This window comes from Anomaloglossus baeobatrachus, chromosome 1 (assembly GCF_048569485.1).
Source record: "Anomaloglossus baeobatrachus isolate aAnoBae1 chromosome 1, aAnoBae1.hap1, whole genome shotgun sequence".
NCBI classification, from domain to species: domain Eukaryota; kingdom Metazoa; phylum Chordata; class Amphibia; order Anura; family Aromobatidae; genus Anomaloglossus; species Anomaloglossus baeobatrachus.
In genome coordinates this window covers 867,337,431-867,350,621 of record NC_134353.1, presented here as the reverse complement: position 1 = coordinate 867,350,621, position 13,191 = coordinate 867,337,431, and the positions used below count along the sequence as shown (strand labels likewise).

The 13,191-nt window shown below is 42.3% G+C and overlaps 1 protein-coding gene across 2 annotated transcripts in view; it reads left to right on the top strand.

The window, feature by feature from the left end:
- NLN (neurolysin) overlaps positions 1 to 13,191 on the top strand; it is a 164,024-nt gene that overhangs the window by 16,803 nt on the left and 134,030 nt on the right. For both annotated transcript variants that reach the window (XM_075342516.1, XM_075342524.1), the window contains exons 4-5: positions 3,689 to 3,796; positions 6,787 to 6,889. In XM_075342516.1, coding sequence (XP_075198631.1) covers positions 3,689 to 3,796; positions 6,787 to 6,889 — 211 coding nt within the window. The remainder of the gene's footprint in view (positions 1 to 3,688; positions 3,797 to 6,786; positions 6,890 to 13,191) is intronic.

The following is a 13,191-nucleotide window of genomic DNA, read 5'->3' as shown; positions in this document are numbered from 1 at the left end:
GTTGAAATTTATTAACAATTTAGTGGTACTTTACTCCTTCAGCTTTTGACTTTATTTTTACAGTGTTAAAGGATGACCGATTACCACCCTCTATGAATGAAACCACTATTGTGGTTATTCCTAAATAGTATAAAGATCCCTGTCGAGCAGGATCATATGTTTCAATTTTGTTTTTAACAGTAGACATAAAAATATTAGCCAAAGTCCTGGCAAATTGCCTTACTAAAGTCCATTACTTCCATGATACACCGAGATCAATCCGGATTTATGCCAAACAAATCTACGGCAATTATTAGATGGTTGTACTTATGCAATTGCCTTCAGTGGATTGTGATTATAAGGCAGTAGTTTTGCGTGATGTAGCCAAGTGTTTGATAGTGTAGAATAGGCGCATTTATAGGCTGTACTGTCAAATATGGGTTTTAGTGAGAGCTTTCTTTTGTGGGTTCATTTGCTACAATCCGCTCCGAGAGCCAGGTTGAAAGCGAATGTCATGACTCATGATGTCGTGTCACCTCGCTTTGGGCAGGGTAACGAGGCAGGGGTGTCCCCTCTGCCCTCTCTCTCTCCTATTCGCAATAACAATCGAGCCTCTTGCTGCAGCATTGAGAGTATCTTGAATAGTGAAGGGCTTTCTATATGGTTCATTAATTGAAAACGTTGCCCTTTATGCTGATGATATGCTGTTATTTCTTAATGACTGTCCGATCTCGTGAGGGAAGCAATTTCTCTAATCAATAATTTCGGAACACTCAGGTCTTAAAATTAATTGGGATGTCTTCTCTCATGACCTTAGGTCCTAAACCACTTAACTGTATGGAACTCTCACATAATTGAAAGTAGGGACTTTGTTTATGTATCCTGGAATCCAAATTAGTGAAAAAATAATGATTACTAAACACTAAATATTGCTCCAATGCTAAAGACGTTTTAACAAAAAAAAATGCATGGTGTAAACTCCTGCTATTTGTAATAGGGAGCACTAAAATGATCATTATACCACAAGCCCTATATTTTTTTTTTGAATAATGCTCCAATTTAGCTGTCTAGACATACAGTATCTTCTAGTATATATACAGTACAGACCAAAAGTTTGGACACACCTTCTCATTCAAAGAGTTTTCTTTATTTTTATGACTCTGAAAATTGTAGATTCTTATTGAAGGCATCAAAAGTATGAATTCACACATGTGAAATCAATTACTTAACAAAAAAGTGTGAAACAACTGGAAATATGTCTTATATTCTAGGTTCTTCAAAGTAGCCACCTTTTGCTTTGATTCCTGCTTTGCACACTCTTGGCATTCTCTTGATGAGCTTCAAGAGGTAGTCACCGGAAATGGTCTTCCAACAGTCCTGAAGGAGTTCCCAGAGATGCTTAGCTCTTGTTGGCCCTTTTGCCTTAACTGTGCGGTCCAGCTCACCTCAAACCATCTCGATTGGGTTCAGGTCTGGTGACTGTGGAGGCCAGGTCATCTGGTGTAGCACCCCATCACTCTCCTTCTTAGTCAAATAGCCCTTACACAGCTTGGAGGTGTGTTTCGGGTCATTGTCCTGTTGAAAAATAAATGATGGTCCAACTAAACACAAACCGGATGGAATAGCATGCCGCTGCAAGATGCTGTGGTAGCCATGCTGGTTCTGTATGCCTTCAATTTTGAATAAATCCCCAACAGTGTCACCAGCAAAGCACCCCCAAACCATCACACCTCCTCCTCCATGCTTCACGGTGGGACCCAGGCATGTAGAGTCCATCCATTCACCTTTTCTGCGTCTCACAAAGACACAGTGGTTGGATTCAAAGATCTCAAATTTGGACTCATCAGACCAAAGCACAGATTTCCACTGGTCTAATGTCCATTCCTTGTGTTCTTTAGACCAAACAAGTCTCTTCTGCTTGTTGCCTGTCCTTAGCAGTGGTTTCCTAGCAGCTATTTTAGCATGAAGGCCTGCTGCACAAAGTCTCCTCTTAACAGTTGTTCTAGAGATGTTGTTGCTGCTAGAACTCTGTGTAGCATTGACCTGGTCTCTAATCTGAGCTGCTTTTAACCTGCGATTTCTGAGGCTGGTGACTCGGATACACTTATCCTCCGCAGCAGATGGGACTCTTGGTCTTCCTTTCCTGGGGTGGTCCTCATGTGAGCCACTTTTTACTCTACAATTTTCAGAGTCATGAAAATAAAGAAAACTCTGTGAATGAGAAGGTGTGTCCAAACTTTTGGTCTGCACTGTACGTGTGTGTGTGTGTGTGTGTGTGTGTGTGTGTGTATATATATATATATATATAATATATATAATATATATTTTTATATTATGCAAACAGAATGTAGTCCAGCTCACACATGAGTCACCTGGATCCTCAGCTCTCCTGATTAACTTTGTCCTGTCCGGATCAGGATTGGGATTCCATCCATAATAGTATAAACAACATCAGAGAGAGATCCAGCAATGACATCAGAACTTCAGGGTGTTGTTTAAAAATTCTTCATCTTTATTATAAATTTCTTAAAATACAGCGGTCCAATAGAATCAAGTACAGAAATGCACACAGGAAAATAACGCAGACAGGACTACACGTTTCGACTGTTTTCCGCCTTCCTCACGGTCCAAAACAAAAAAAAACAAACAAACGAATAGGATAGTATATGGGATATATAGGATAGTAAATTCTGGGATTTCATAAGGAAAAAGGGAATATCTAGGTTCAAATTACAAACGCTACATAAGTGTAAGACCGATAGAGGACTGGCGATTCCAGATCTTTTTCTCTGTTATATTTCTTCACAAGTGGGGATGGAGTGTGTAGGGGGCTCCATCTACCTCCTCAATGGCTGTGCTGAGATGTGTTAAGAGGAAATAATTTGGTTCCAATGTTAGATTCTGGGACATTTTTGACAAATCTGAAATCAGTTCTTGTAACAATGTTGGTATAGACAAAATCTGGAAGAAGGTTTAAAGATAACTGGTTTCACCAAATATTCTTTAAAGGGACCCTGTCAGGTTTAATATGCACCCAGAACCACGAGCATTTCTGTGTGTATATTTCTAATCCCTGCGTAACTGTCCCAAGCCATAGTAACATATGTAAAGAGATCTTTAGAAAAAGTGTTTCTAAAGCTCCTTTATAATATGCTAATGAGGCCAGCGACTAGTTGCAAGTGCGTTAGTTCCCTTGGCTAGTTGGCCCCCTTAGCATGTAAGCACGCCTTGTGCTAACATGCTAATGAATGCACAGCGTCAGAGGCATGGTTGATCTCACCGCTCTCTGCTACCACTGCACCCGACGATGATTTTCGGCTCAGTGTGCATATTCAGAAGGCTCGGACTTCCGGTCATATGCACTATGAAGCCAGGTGTACGTTTCCTGACTTCAAACTGGCGTAGTGTGCATGACCGGAAGTCTGGGGACTTTCTGATCATGCGCACTGAGTCGAAAACCAGCAATGAGAGAGACCATAACTCTGGTAACCCCTTTAACAAGAAAATAATGTGCAAAGTCAGTTTCTCACGTCAACAAGGTGGCCATAGCCAGAAGACCTGAACACCAACCTTTCCTGCTCATTTTTTTTCTAACCGGACCTCAGATCACCATATAACCCTATGAGGACAGGTGTATATTGTAGGTTATGGCACCCAGGCATCATTTTATTGCTTTTACAATACTGCATCTTGTATATATTGTTTCTAGAAAACACAGGACCCGGAACAGCTGCAGCCGGAGGTGAGACGGTATTTGGAGAAGTCAGTTCAACTTGGAAGACGCAATGGACTCCATCTTCCTCCAGAAATACAGAGCGTGAGTGTTACCAGAATTGTGTATTGTCTACATTAGAAAAGTTGGGTTTTTCTGCTATGTCCACACTGAACATGAAATACATTTATAGAACAGATTTGGTTGGATGACAACCAAATCATAGAATTCGGTGTGCACCAAGAATGACTCGATGTGAAGGTTTTCATGCAGCTGAACAAGACTGCATCACGCTGCCTACAATATATATAGAGGACACTTGCGCCACCTAGTGGTTCAATAATGATGAAGTATAATTTGTAAGAAATGTTTCAGTGATACCCTCTGTGATAGGATTCCTACATCTGCGTGGAAAAGACTTGGGTTGAAGCCGGATAGGCAAAATGTGAACAGCGAAGAGATCAGCAATGCTAGAAATCTAGTGGGATAGATGTAACTTCTATCAGCTTTAGTCACTCCAAGTGAAAAACAGAAAAATACAGAGACATCAAAAAGTAACACCGTTTTATGGGTGCCTCCTAAAAATCGAAGTGTTTCAGCCTGAAATACGCAACCTTTTTCTTTGTATAAAAGGCACAGATATTGTCTATGGTATAACCATGATTAAGGCATAGCCACTGGCACTGATGAGACATGCTGGTTTTTAGAGGGCACACAGACATTTTCTATTACTTTTTGATGTCACTGTGTTTTGTTTTTGTTTTTTTTTGGTTTTTGTTTTTCACCTGGATTCATTAAAGCTGACAAAAGTTACATCTATCTTTTCTCTTTTCACTTTCTTGATTGTTTCATTAAAGATATCATTCTTCTCCTATATATATTTTAGTATTGCTGTTTTTTTGGGTGGGGATAATACCCATGTAACTTCCCTCCCCACTGCATACAGTCAGCAAGGGGAAATGAGCACGAGTGGGGATTTATTTTTTGAATTGTGGGGGGAAAAAAGTTCCAAAATTTTTATGCAAATGTGGAGTGCACAAGAAGAAAAAAAAAAAAAAATAAATAAATAAATATTTATATATATATATATATATATATATATATATATATATATATATATATATATATATATATATATATATATATATATATATATATATATATAATATATTTATTTTATTTATTTATTTATTTATTTTTTTCCCTTCATTGTAGTAGACTGCTATTTGGTGAGTGGTAATTATGCTCATTTTATTATTATTTATTATTATAGCTCCATGTATTCCATGGCACTTTACAAGTGAAAAAGGGTATACATAAAAACTAGTACAACAATCATTAACAGTGCAAAACAGACTGGTACAGAAGGAGAGAGGATTTTGCCCGCGAGGGCTCACAGTCTACAGGGAATGGGTGAGGGTACAATAGTTTAGGGTAGAGCTGGTTGTGCAGTGGCGTACTGGACTAAGGGTTATTGTAGGTTGTAGGCTTGTTGGAAGAGATGGGTCTTCGGGTTCCTGTTGAAGCTTTCCACGCTAGATGAGTCTGATATGCTGGGTATGGCGTTCCAGAGTATAAGGGAGGCACAGGAGGAATCTTGCATGTGATTGTGGGAAGAGGAGATAAGAGTGGAGTAGAGAAGGAGATCTTGTGAGGATCTGAAGTTGCGTGCAGATAGATACCAGGAGACTAAGGGTACCGTCTCACTAAACGACGTACTAGCGATTCCGACCACGATATGACCTGGTCAGGATCGCTGGTGTGTCATTACAGGGTCGCTGGTGAGCTGTCAGTCAGGCAGATCTCACCAGCGACCCTGCACACGTAGCCAGGGTAAATATCGGGTAACTAAGCAAAGTGCTTTGCTTGGTTACCCGATATTTACCTTGGTTACCGGCGTACGCTGCTTAGCGCTGGCTCCCTGCACACGTAGCCAGGGTGAATATCGGGTAACTAAGCAAAGCGCTTTGCTTAGTAACCCGATGTGTACCCTGGTTACGTGTGCAGGGAGCCAGCGCTAAGCAGCGTACGCTGGTAACCAGGGTAAATATCGGGTAACCAAGCAAAGCGCTTTCCTTAGTTACCCGATATTTACCCTGGTTACCAGCGTACGCTGCCTACACAGAGTGCTCGTTGGTCTCCCACCGTCAAACACGCCGATGTGTGTTGCACAGCGGGAGACCAACGAGCAAAAAATGAATCAGAACAGTGTGTAACGATCAGCGATTAACAGCAGGGGCCAGGTCGCTGCTTAGTCACACACAGCGAGATCGCTGATGAGGTCACTGGTACGTCACAAAACCTCTGACTCAGCAGCGATTTCGCTACCGATCTCTCTATGTGAGAAGTACCCCTTAGTCACAGATGTAAGGAGGAGGCAGGTTGTGGATAGATTTGTAGGTCATGGTTAATATTTTGAACTGAAGTCTTTGAGCAATGGGAAGCCAGTGAACAGTGAAGGGATTTGCAGAGTGGCGAGGCTGGGGAGTAGCGATGGTAGAGGGGGATTAAGCGAGCCGCAGAGTTTAGGATAGCTTGGAGGGGTGCAAGAGTGTTGGAAGGGAGGCCAGAGAGCAGGAGGTTGCAGTAGTCGAGGCGGGAGATGATGAGGGCATGCACTAATGTTTTTGCGGATTCTTGGTTAAGGAAGGCACAGATCTGGGAGATATTTTTGAGTTTTAGTCAGCATGAGGTGAAGAGGGCTTGGATGTGCGGCTTGAAGGATAGAGCAGAGTCGAGGGTTACTCCAAGGTAACGAGCTTCTGAGACTGGGGAGAGTGAGCAGCCATAATCTTTGATGGATGGGCTTGGTGGAGGCGTTGAATGAGGAGAAGGAAAGACAATGAATTCTGTTTTGTCCATGTCATTTGATTGCTTTATCCGGGAGATACTCTAGTACAGTAATGCATGTGGCACTATATGGCTGCACAATGCTCAGTACAGAATAATATGCCCGGTCTACCTCCTTACAGTATTGTTATTATACTTGGTGATTCAGTAGGGTCTCATCATGGTGTGAATATCTGCTATTTACTTGGCACTTATGCTTTTCTTTTAATTTTTCAGTTTTTTTTGTCTTTTCTAATCCTTTCTAGGAAATAAAAAGCATGAAAAAAAAGATCAGCGAACTAAGTATCGACTTCAACAAAAATCTGACAGAAGACAACACAAGTCTTGTCTTCACCAAAGCAGAACTTGGTATGTCCATTACTTCTGTTGCCTTATCATATTACAATATTAAAGGGGTTGTTCACTTTTGGGGACATTTTTTTTTTTTAATGACTGGCCCAATTTTTTTTTAAATCTGACTTGTCACTTTATGTGGCAAGAACTCTGCAATGTTTCAACATATCCCAGTGATTTTAAGATTTTTTTGTGACACATTATACTTTATGATAATAATAAATTTAGGTCAATGCTTAGGTTTTGTTGTTTTATAAAAATATCAGAAATGTGACAAATGAAAATTGCTATTTTTTTTAGAAACTTTAAATGACTTTCCCTTTTAATCTAGTCACACCTCACAAAATATTAATAAATATAATTTCCCCCATTGTCTGTTTTACATCAGCATTATCTGTAAAATGTTTTTTTATTTTGTTAGGATTTAAGAAGCTTTAAAATTGTGTCAGTTGTGACGACATGGACTCTCAGTGCCTAGCATGGGTTAAGTTTCTTAAAATTCAGCCAGACATGATGATAGTTTATTTATAAATGGTGGATAAGGCCCTCGTTGTTTCTACAAGACTCTTAAGGCCACTTCACACATAACGAGATCGTGAACGAGATCGTTGCTACGTCACAGTTTCTGTGACGCAACAACGACTTTACTAGCGATCTAGTCATGTTTGACACGTACCAACGATCCGCCCCTTGCTGTGAAATCGTTGGTCGATCATGAACAGCCTGGGCCATTTTTGGCTCGTTGGAGTCCTGCTGGGCAGGATGGATCTGTATGTTTGACACCTACCTACGATTTCATTAACGACCTAGATAAGAACTTTAGTGTGGCACGTAGGCGTGTAGTTGCGTCCCAGTTTCCGCGCCCCCTCTGCACCGATTGGTTGGCGCTCATAAACACTCGGGAATGAAGGAGGGATGAATTCGGGTGCAGGTGCAGCTTTGATCCGAAAAGCAAGCAAGCAACCGGGTACAAAGTACGAATGAATCAGGGTGGAGTCGCAGGTTCTATTCTCAAAGCAAAGCTCAAAAGAAGTGACAAAGGATGACGCGATACAAAAGTTTCCTTTTAGGCCCGCCCACCCGCCCAATCAGAACGCAGTATTGGCCACCAATCGGAGCGGAAGGGTGTGGAAAAGGCGACGCAAATGCACGCCTACGTGGCTCACTGCGTTTCACTACGCCCCTAATCGAGATCGGAATCGTTACTACAGCTGTTGTGTGACAGGGTCCTGACGATTTACAAGATCGTTATACGGGTCGCGTGCTCGTTCCTAAAGTCGGTGTGTGTGACACCTCACATACGATTTCACCAACGACTCAGCAACGATCCGGGAGCTGTGACGTAGTAGCGATCTCGTTCACGATTTCGTATGTGTGACTGGACCTTTAGGAGTCTAGTGTTAAAGTTCTTGTTGACTCATGTAATTGCCTTGGCCAGTGAAGGTCAGATACCCAGACAAATCAATTATGCGAACCTCCCATTCTATTACTATGTGTATTACTAGATGCGATGTAACTTAGCTGTCTCTCCCTCGTCTCTGCCAGAGATCATTACTATTAGGGATATTATGTATATGGCTTGAAATCTAGCCAATAAGAGCCCAGTCTTATCCACCAATCGTGAAGATGCCAATGGTCTGAATGGAGAGCTCAGGGGTATAAGAAGGACGACTGTCCATTGCCCAGCTAGACTCTTGCTACATGATACCAATCTAGGATCTGCGGATCCGATTGGCAAGCCATAGCTGCACCTGGATTATAATACTACATGGACTTCAGCATCGAATGCAATTATTCGGTTGAGATATGAAGGACTACCTAAGGATGGAATCCAGCTTGGGACAATCCAGTCACTACAGGCTTTGCGGTCCTCAGCCAGCTTCCTAAATCCGGTGTTATTCCATTCTCGGTGGGTGCCCGCCGAAAGCGGGGTGCTGCTGGTTTGGCATTAGTAGCCCTGGAAGCTCTGAGGCACGGACATTCTAACCCCTGGTGAGCCAGCGGAAGGGTTTGAAACTGTTGCCAGTTACATTTTGTGGTTTTGCTGGTTATGTGCCATATGCCGTTAATTGTTTGGGCATCCAATGAAATCTTAATATTGTGATTTCCCTCACCCTGTGTTGTCTGAGTAGTGTTCAGCCCACGGTTAAGGAGGTCGGCGTTCAGTTGGGAGGAGCCGTGGGCCATGCTGTCTTTCTAAAGGAGGCCGGGCCAGCGGACGAGAGCACCCACTGACCCCCGTGTCTCCACAGCAGTAATTTTTCATTTTTGGAAGGAAATTTACACTGTCCAACTTTAATGCCACTCTGCTACTGCAAAGGCAAAACTACGTCTGCAAAGGGCACCAAAGAGGGCACATTTTTAGTCCGTGGCATGCTACTGATCTGAACGGTCAGGCTTCGGGAGTGCAACAAACTGAAAGCCGGGAGGAGTAGTGCACTCCTGAAGATGAAACATGAGAGCCCCTCTTAACCCAAAATTTAAGTAGTAAGCTTAAATCATACCTGACATTTCAGGTAATTTTTCAGAATAAGCCCGTAATATGTTTGTGCATGATGAATAACACTATTGATGGCCATTATATGACTTGTGTTTTAATTTTTTACCAATGTTCCCCTCTGCAAGCTCAAACTCTTATTCTAAAGGGGTTGTCCTGGACTTTAACATTGATGACCTTCCCTTCGGATAGGCCATCAATGTTTGATGAGTGGAGGTGTGACACTCAGCACCCCCTCAAATCAGTTACTGGTGTTGCCGGCAGCCAGCACTACTCTGTTACGGAACTGCACAGCACAGCTCCTTCAACAGAATAGTGGCTGTGGCTGGATATTCCTCCAATACTCAAAGGGATGGATATGCAGTACCCAGCTGCAGCCATTATTCTATCGACTGAGCTGTGCTGTGCCGTTTTGTAACTGAGTAGTTCCGGATGGTGGCAGCGGCACCCGGAACAGCTGATTGGTGGGGGTGCGAAGTGTCGCACCTCCACTGATCAGATATTGATGACCTATCCTAAGAATAGTTCATCAGTGTTAAGGTCCATGACAACCCCTTTAAGTTCTTAGAGATTGTGGGTAGAAACTAGCTGCTATGTTGTCTCCAGTATACACAGATATGAGGGGCTCCTGCATTATTTTTTCCTGTAGCACCCTTTGGAAGCAGCAGTAGTGTGGTGGACATACCGTTGTGCTCAAAAGTTTATATACCCAGGCAGATTTTTTTTACTTTCCTGCCCTTTTTTCAAAGACTATAAATGATAACACAAAATCTTTTTTTTTCCACTCATGGTTAGTGGTTGGGTGAAGTCATTTATTGTCAAACTACTGTGTTTTCTCTTTTTAAATCATAATGACAACCGAAAACATCCAAACAACTCTGATCAAAAGTTCACATACCCTGGTAATTTTGGCCTGATAACATGCACAGAAATTGACATAAATGGGTTTGAATGGCTAATAAAGGTAACATCCTCACCTGTGACCTGTTTGCTTGTAATCAGTGTGTGCATAAAAGCTGAGTGAGTTTATGGGATCCAGACAGACTTTTGCATCTTTCATCCAGCCTCTGACGTTTCTGGATTGTAAGTCATGGGGAAAGCAAAAGAATTGTCCACGGATCTATGGGAAAAGATAGTTGAACTGTATAAAACAGGAAAGGGATACAAAAAAATATCCAAGGAATTGGTAATGCCAGTCATCGGTGTTTGAACCGTGATTAACAAATGTAAAATCAGGGGCTCTGTAAAAACCAAACCATGATCAGGTAGAGCAACAAACATTTTGGCCACAACTGCCAGGAAAATTGTTTCAGATGCAAACAAAAACCCACAAATAACATTAGCTGAAATACAGGACTCACTGATAACTAGCAGTGTGGCTGTTTCAAGATGTACAATAAGGAGGCACTTGAAGAAAAATGGGCTGCACGGTCAAGTTGCCAGAACAAAGCCATTGCTGCGCAAATGCCACAAAGCATCTCGCCTACAATATGCCAAACCGCACAGAGACAAGCCTCCAAACTTCTAGAACAAGTTAATTTGTTGTGATGAGATTAAAATCAAGTTTTTGTCCACAACCATAAACATTATATTTGGAGAAGTGTCAACAAGTCTTATGATGAAAGGAACACCATTCCTACTGTAAAGCACGGAGGTGGATTGCTGATGATGGTGGGATGTGTGAGCTACAAAGGCTCAGGAAACTTGGTCAAAGTTGAAGGAAAGATGTATGCAGCACATTATGACCAAATACTGGAGGCAAATTTGCACTCATCAGCCTGGAAGATGCGCATGGGACGTACTTGGACGTTCCAACATGACAACGATCCAAAACATAAGCCCAAGTAGACCTGTCATTGGCTACAGCAGAACAAAGTGAAGGTTCTGGAGTGGCCATCTCAGTCTCCTCCTGACCTCCATATCATTGAGCCACTCTCGGGAGAACTGAAGCATACAGTTCAGGCAAGAAAGGCCAGGAATTTACAGGAACTGGAGGCTTTTTGCCAAGAAGAATGGGCAGCTTTTCCATATGCGAAAATAATGACCCTCCTCTACAACTACCACAAAAGAGTTCAAGCTGTCATTGATGTTAGAGGGGGCAATACATGGTATTAAGAACTGGGGTATGTGACCTTTTGATCAGGGTCATTTGGATGTTTTTAGCTGTCATTATGATTTAAAAAGAGAAAATACAGTAGTTTGACAATAAATGGCTTCACCTAACCACTAACCTTGAGTGCAAAAAAAGATTGTGTTCTCGTTCATACTCTCTGAAAAAAGGCCAAGAAAGCAAAAAATCTGCCAAGATATGTCAACTTTTGAGCACAACTGTATTATACAGCAATACTGAGCAGTGTAGATGTGAAACACCTTTTTTGTTTTTGTTTGTTTTTTATTTGAATGCCTCTTTTTCCTACAAATTGCTGACTGCAAAATGAGCAACTAAGAATCTGTCAGCAAGCATTGTATTAAATAGTCTGTGTGCAGACCCAAGCCTAAGTGCTATGGCACAAACATCAATCTTTTTCTGTGTTCACAATCCACAATCTTAAGTGATCAGAATGGAACTGGATTCTGTTGGCAGAAAGCTGAGGAACTTTGTCAGTATAAAACTCTGGGATACGTTTATTCTCTTATTCATGAATGGATCTGATCTTGTCTTTGACACTATGGCCCCAATTCTTCAAGAGAATTGCAAAAAATGTGTCCGACTTTTGGCATCTTTGCTCCAGCTTTACCAATCTGACAAAATTGGCGGAGCGGGTGCATGATGCCACAGCTCGCCTAATTCATGATGTGCCATGTCGTTCCCTATGACACCCTGGCAGACAGGAAGACATAGCTGGACATTACTATCTTAACTCCATTACAGGCTTACTGAGTCAATTTACTAATATCCTGTACAGCAATATAGTCTCAGAGACAGCTATGGTCAGGAAAAGCAGAAAACCATCCCCATCACCATCTAACTCCTCATCTACTTCCAGAGACGGTGATATTCAGAAGTTCCTGGTAGATAATACAGCCTCGCAACAATATCCTAATGAAATGGATACGTCTGCTCACCTGGCATTACCCTCCCAAAGATCCGAGGACACAGCAATGTGTAATCAAGATGCTGAGTGCTCGCCTCCCAACTATGGCACTGATTGGGGTCCCACCTATTTACATCCCCATTGGCATCTCAAGCTTCACCAGCACAAAATCCCATGATGGAAGAGATAAAAGACCTGCGGTCTCAGAGGGCTGAGATCCCCACCAAGCTGGATATGGAAGGATACATCTCTCGGTTAGAAAACATATGTAGAACAGAGATACAGGGCCTCAGAGATATGGTGACGCAGGTATCAGATAGTGACAGAGCTTGAAACCTCCATGTCGGCCGTCAAGGAGAATCAGACATCCCAACAACAGCTGGTTGAACAACACTCAGAACAAATAACTCCTTATTCGGCATAGTAGAGGACTTGTAAAATAGAAACTGACGTAACAACATTCGCATTCGGGGGCTGCCAGAGGCCACCGGAGCGTCAGACCTGATCCCCACATTCCAAGGCCTTTTTAACACCCTTCTGGAGAGACCACAAGAGGAGGAAATAATATTTGATAGAGCCCACAGGGCTCTTAGAATCCGCTCCATCGATCCCAACAACCCCAGGGACGTCATTTGTCGGATCCACTACTATGACCTAAACGAGGAGATTATGCGACAAGCCCGCAACAAAGGCCCGCTGGACTTTGATGGAGCACAGATCCACTTTCTTGTGGACTTATCAAGGGCGGCCTTGCTGAAGCGAAGATCGCTGAGAATACTCCTGGA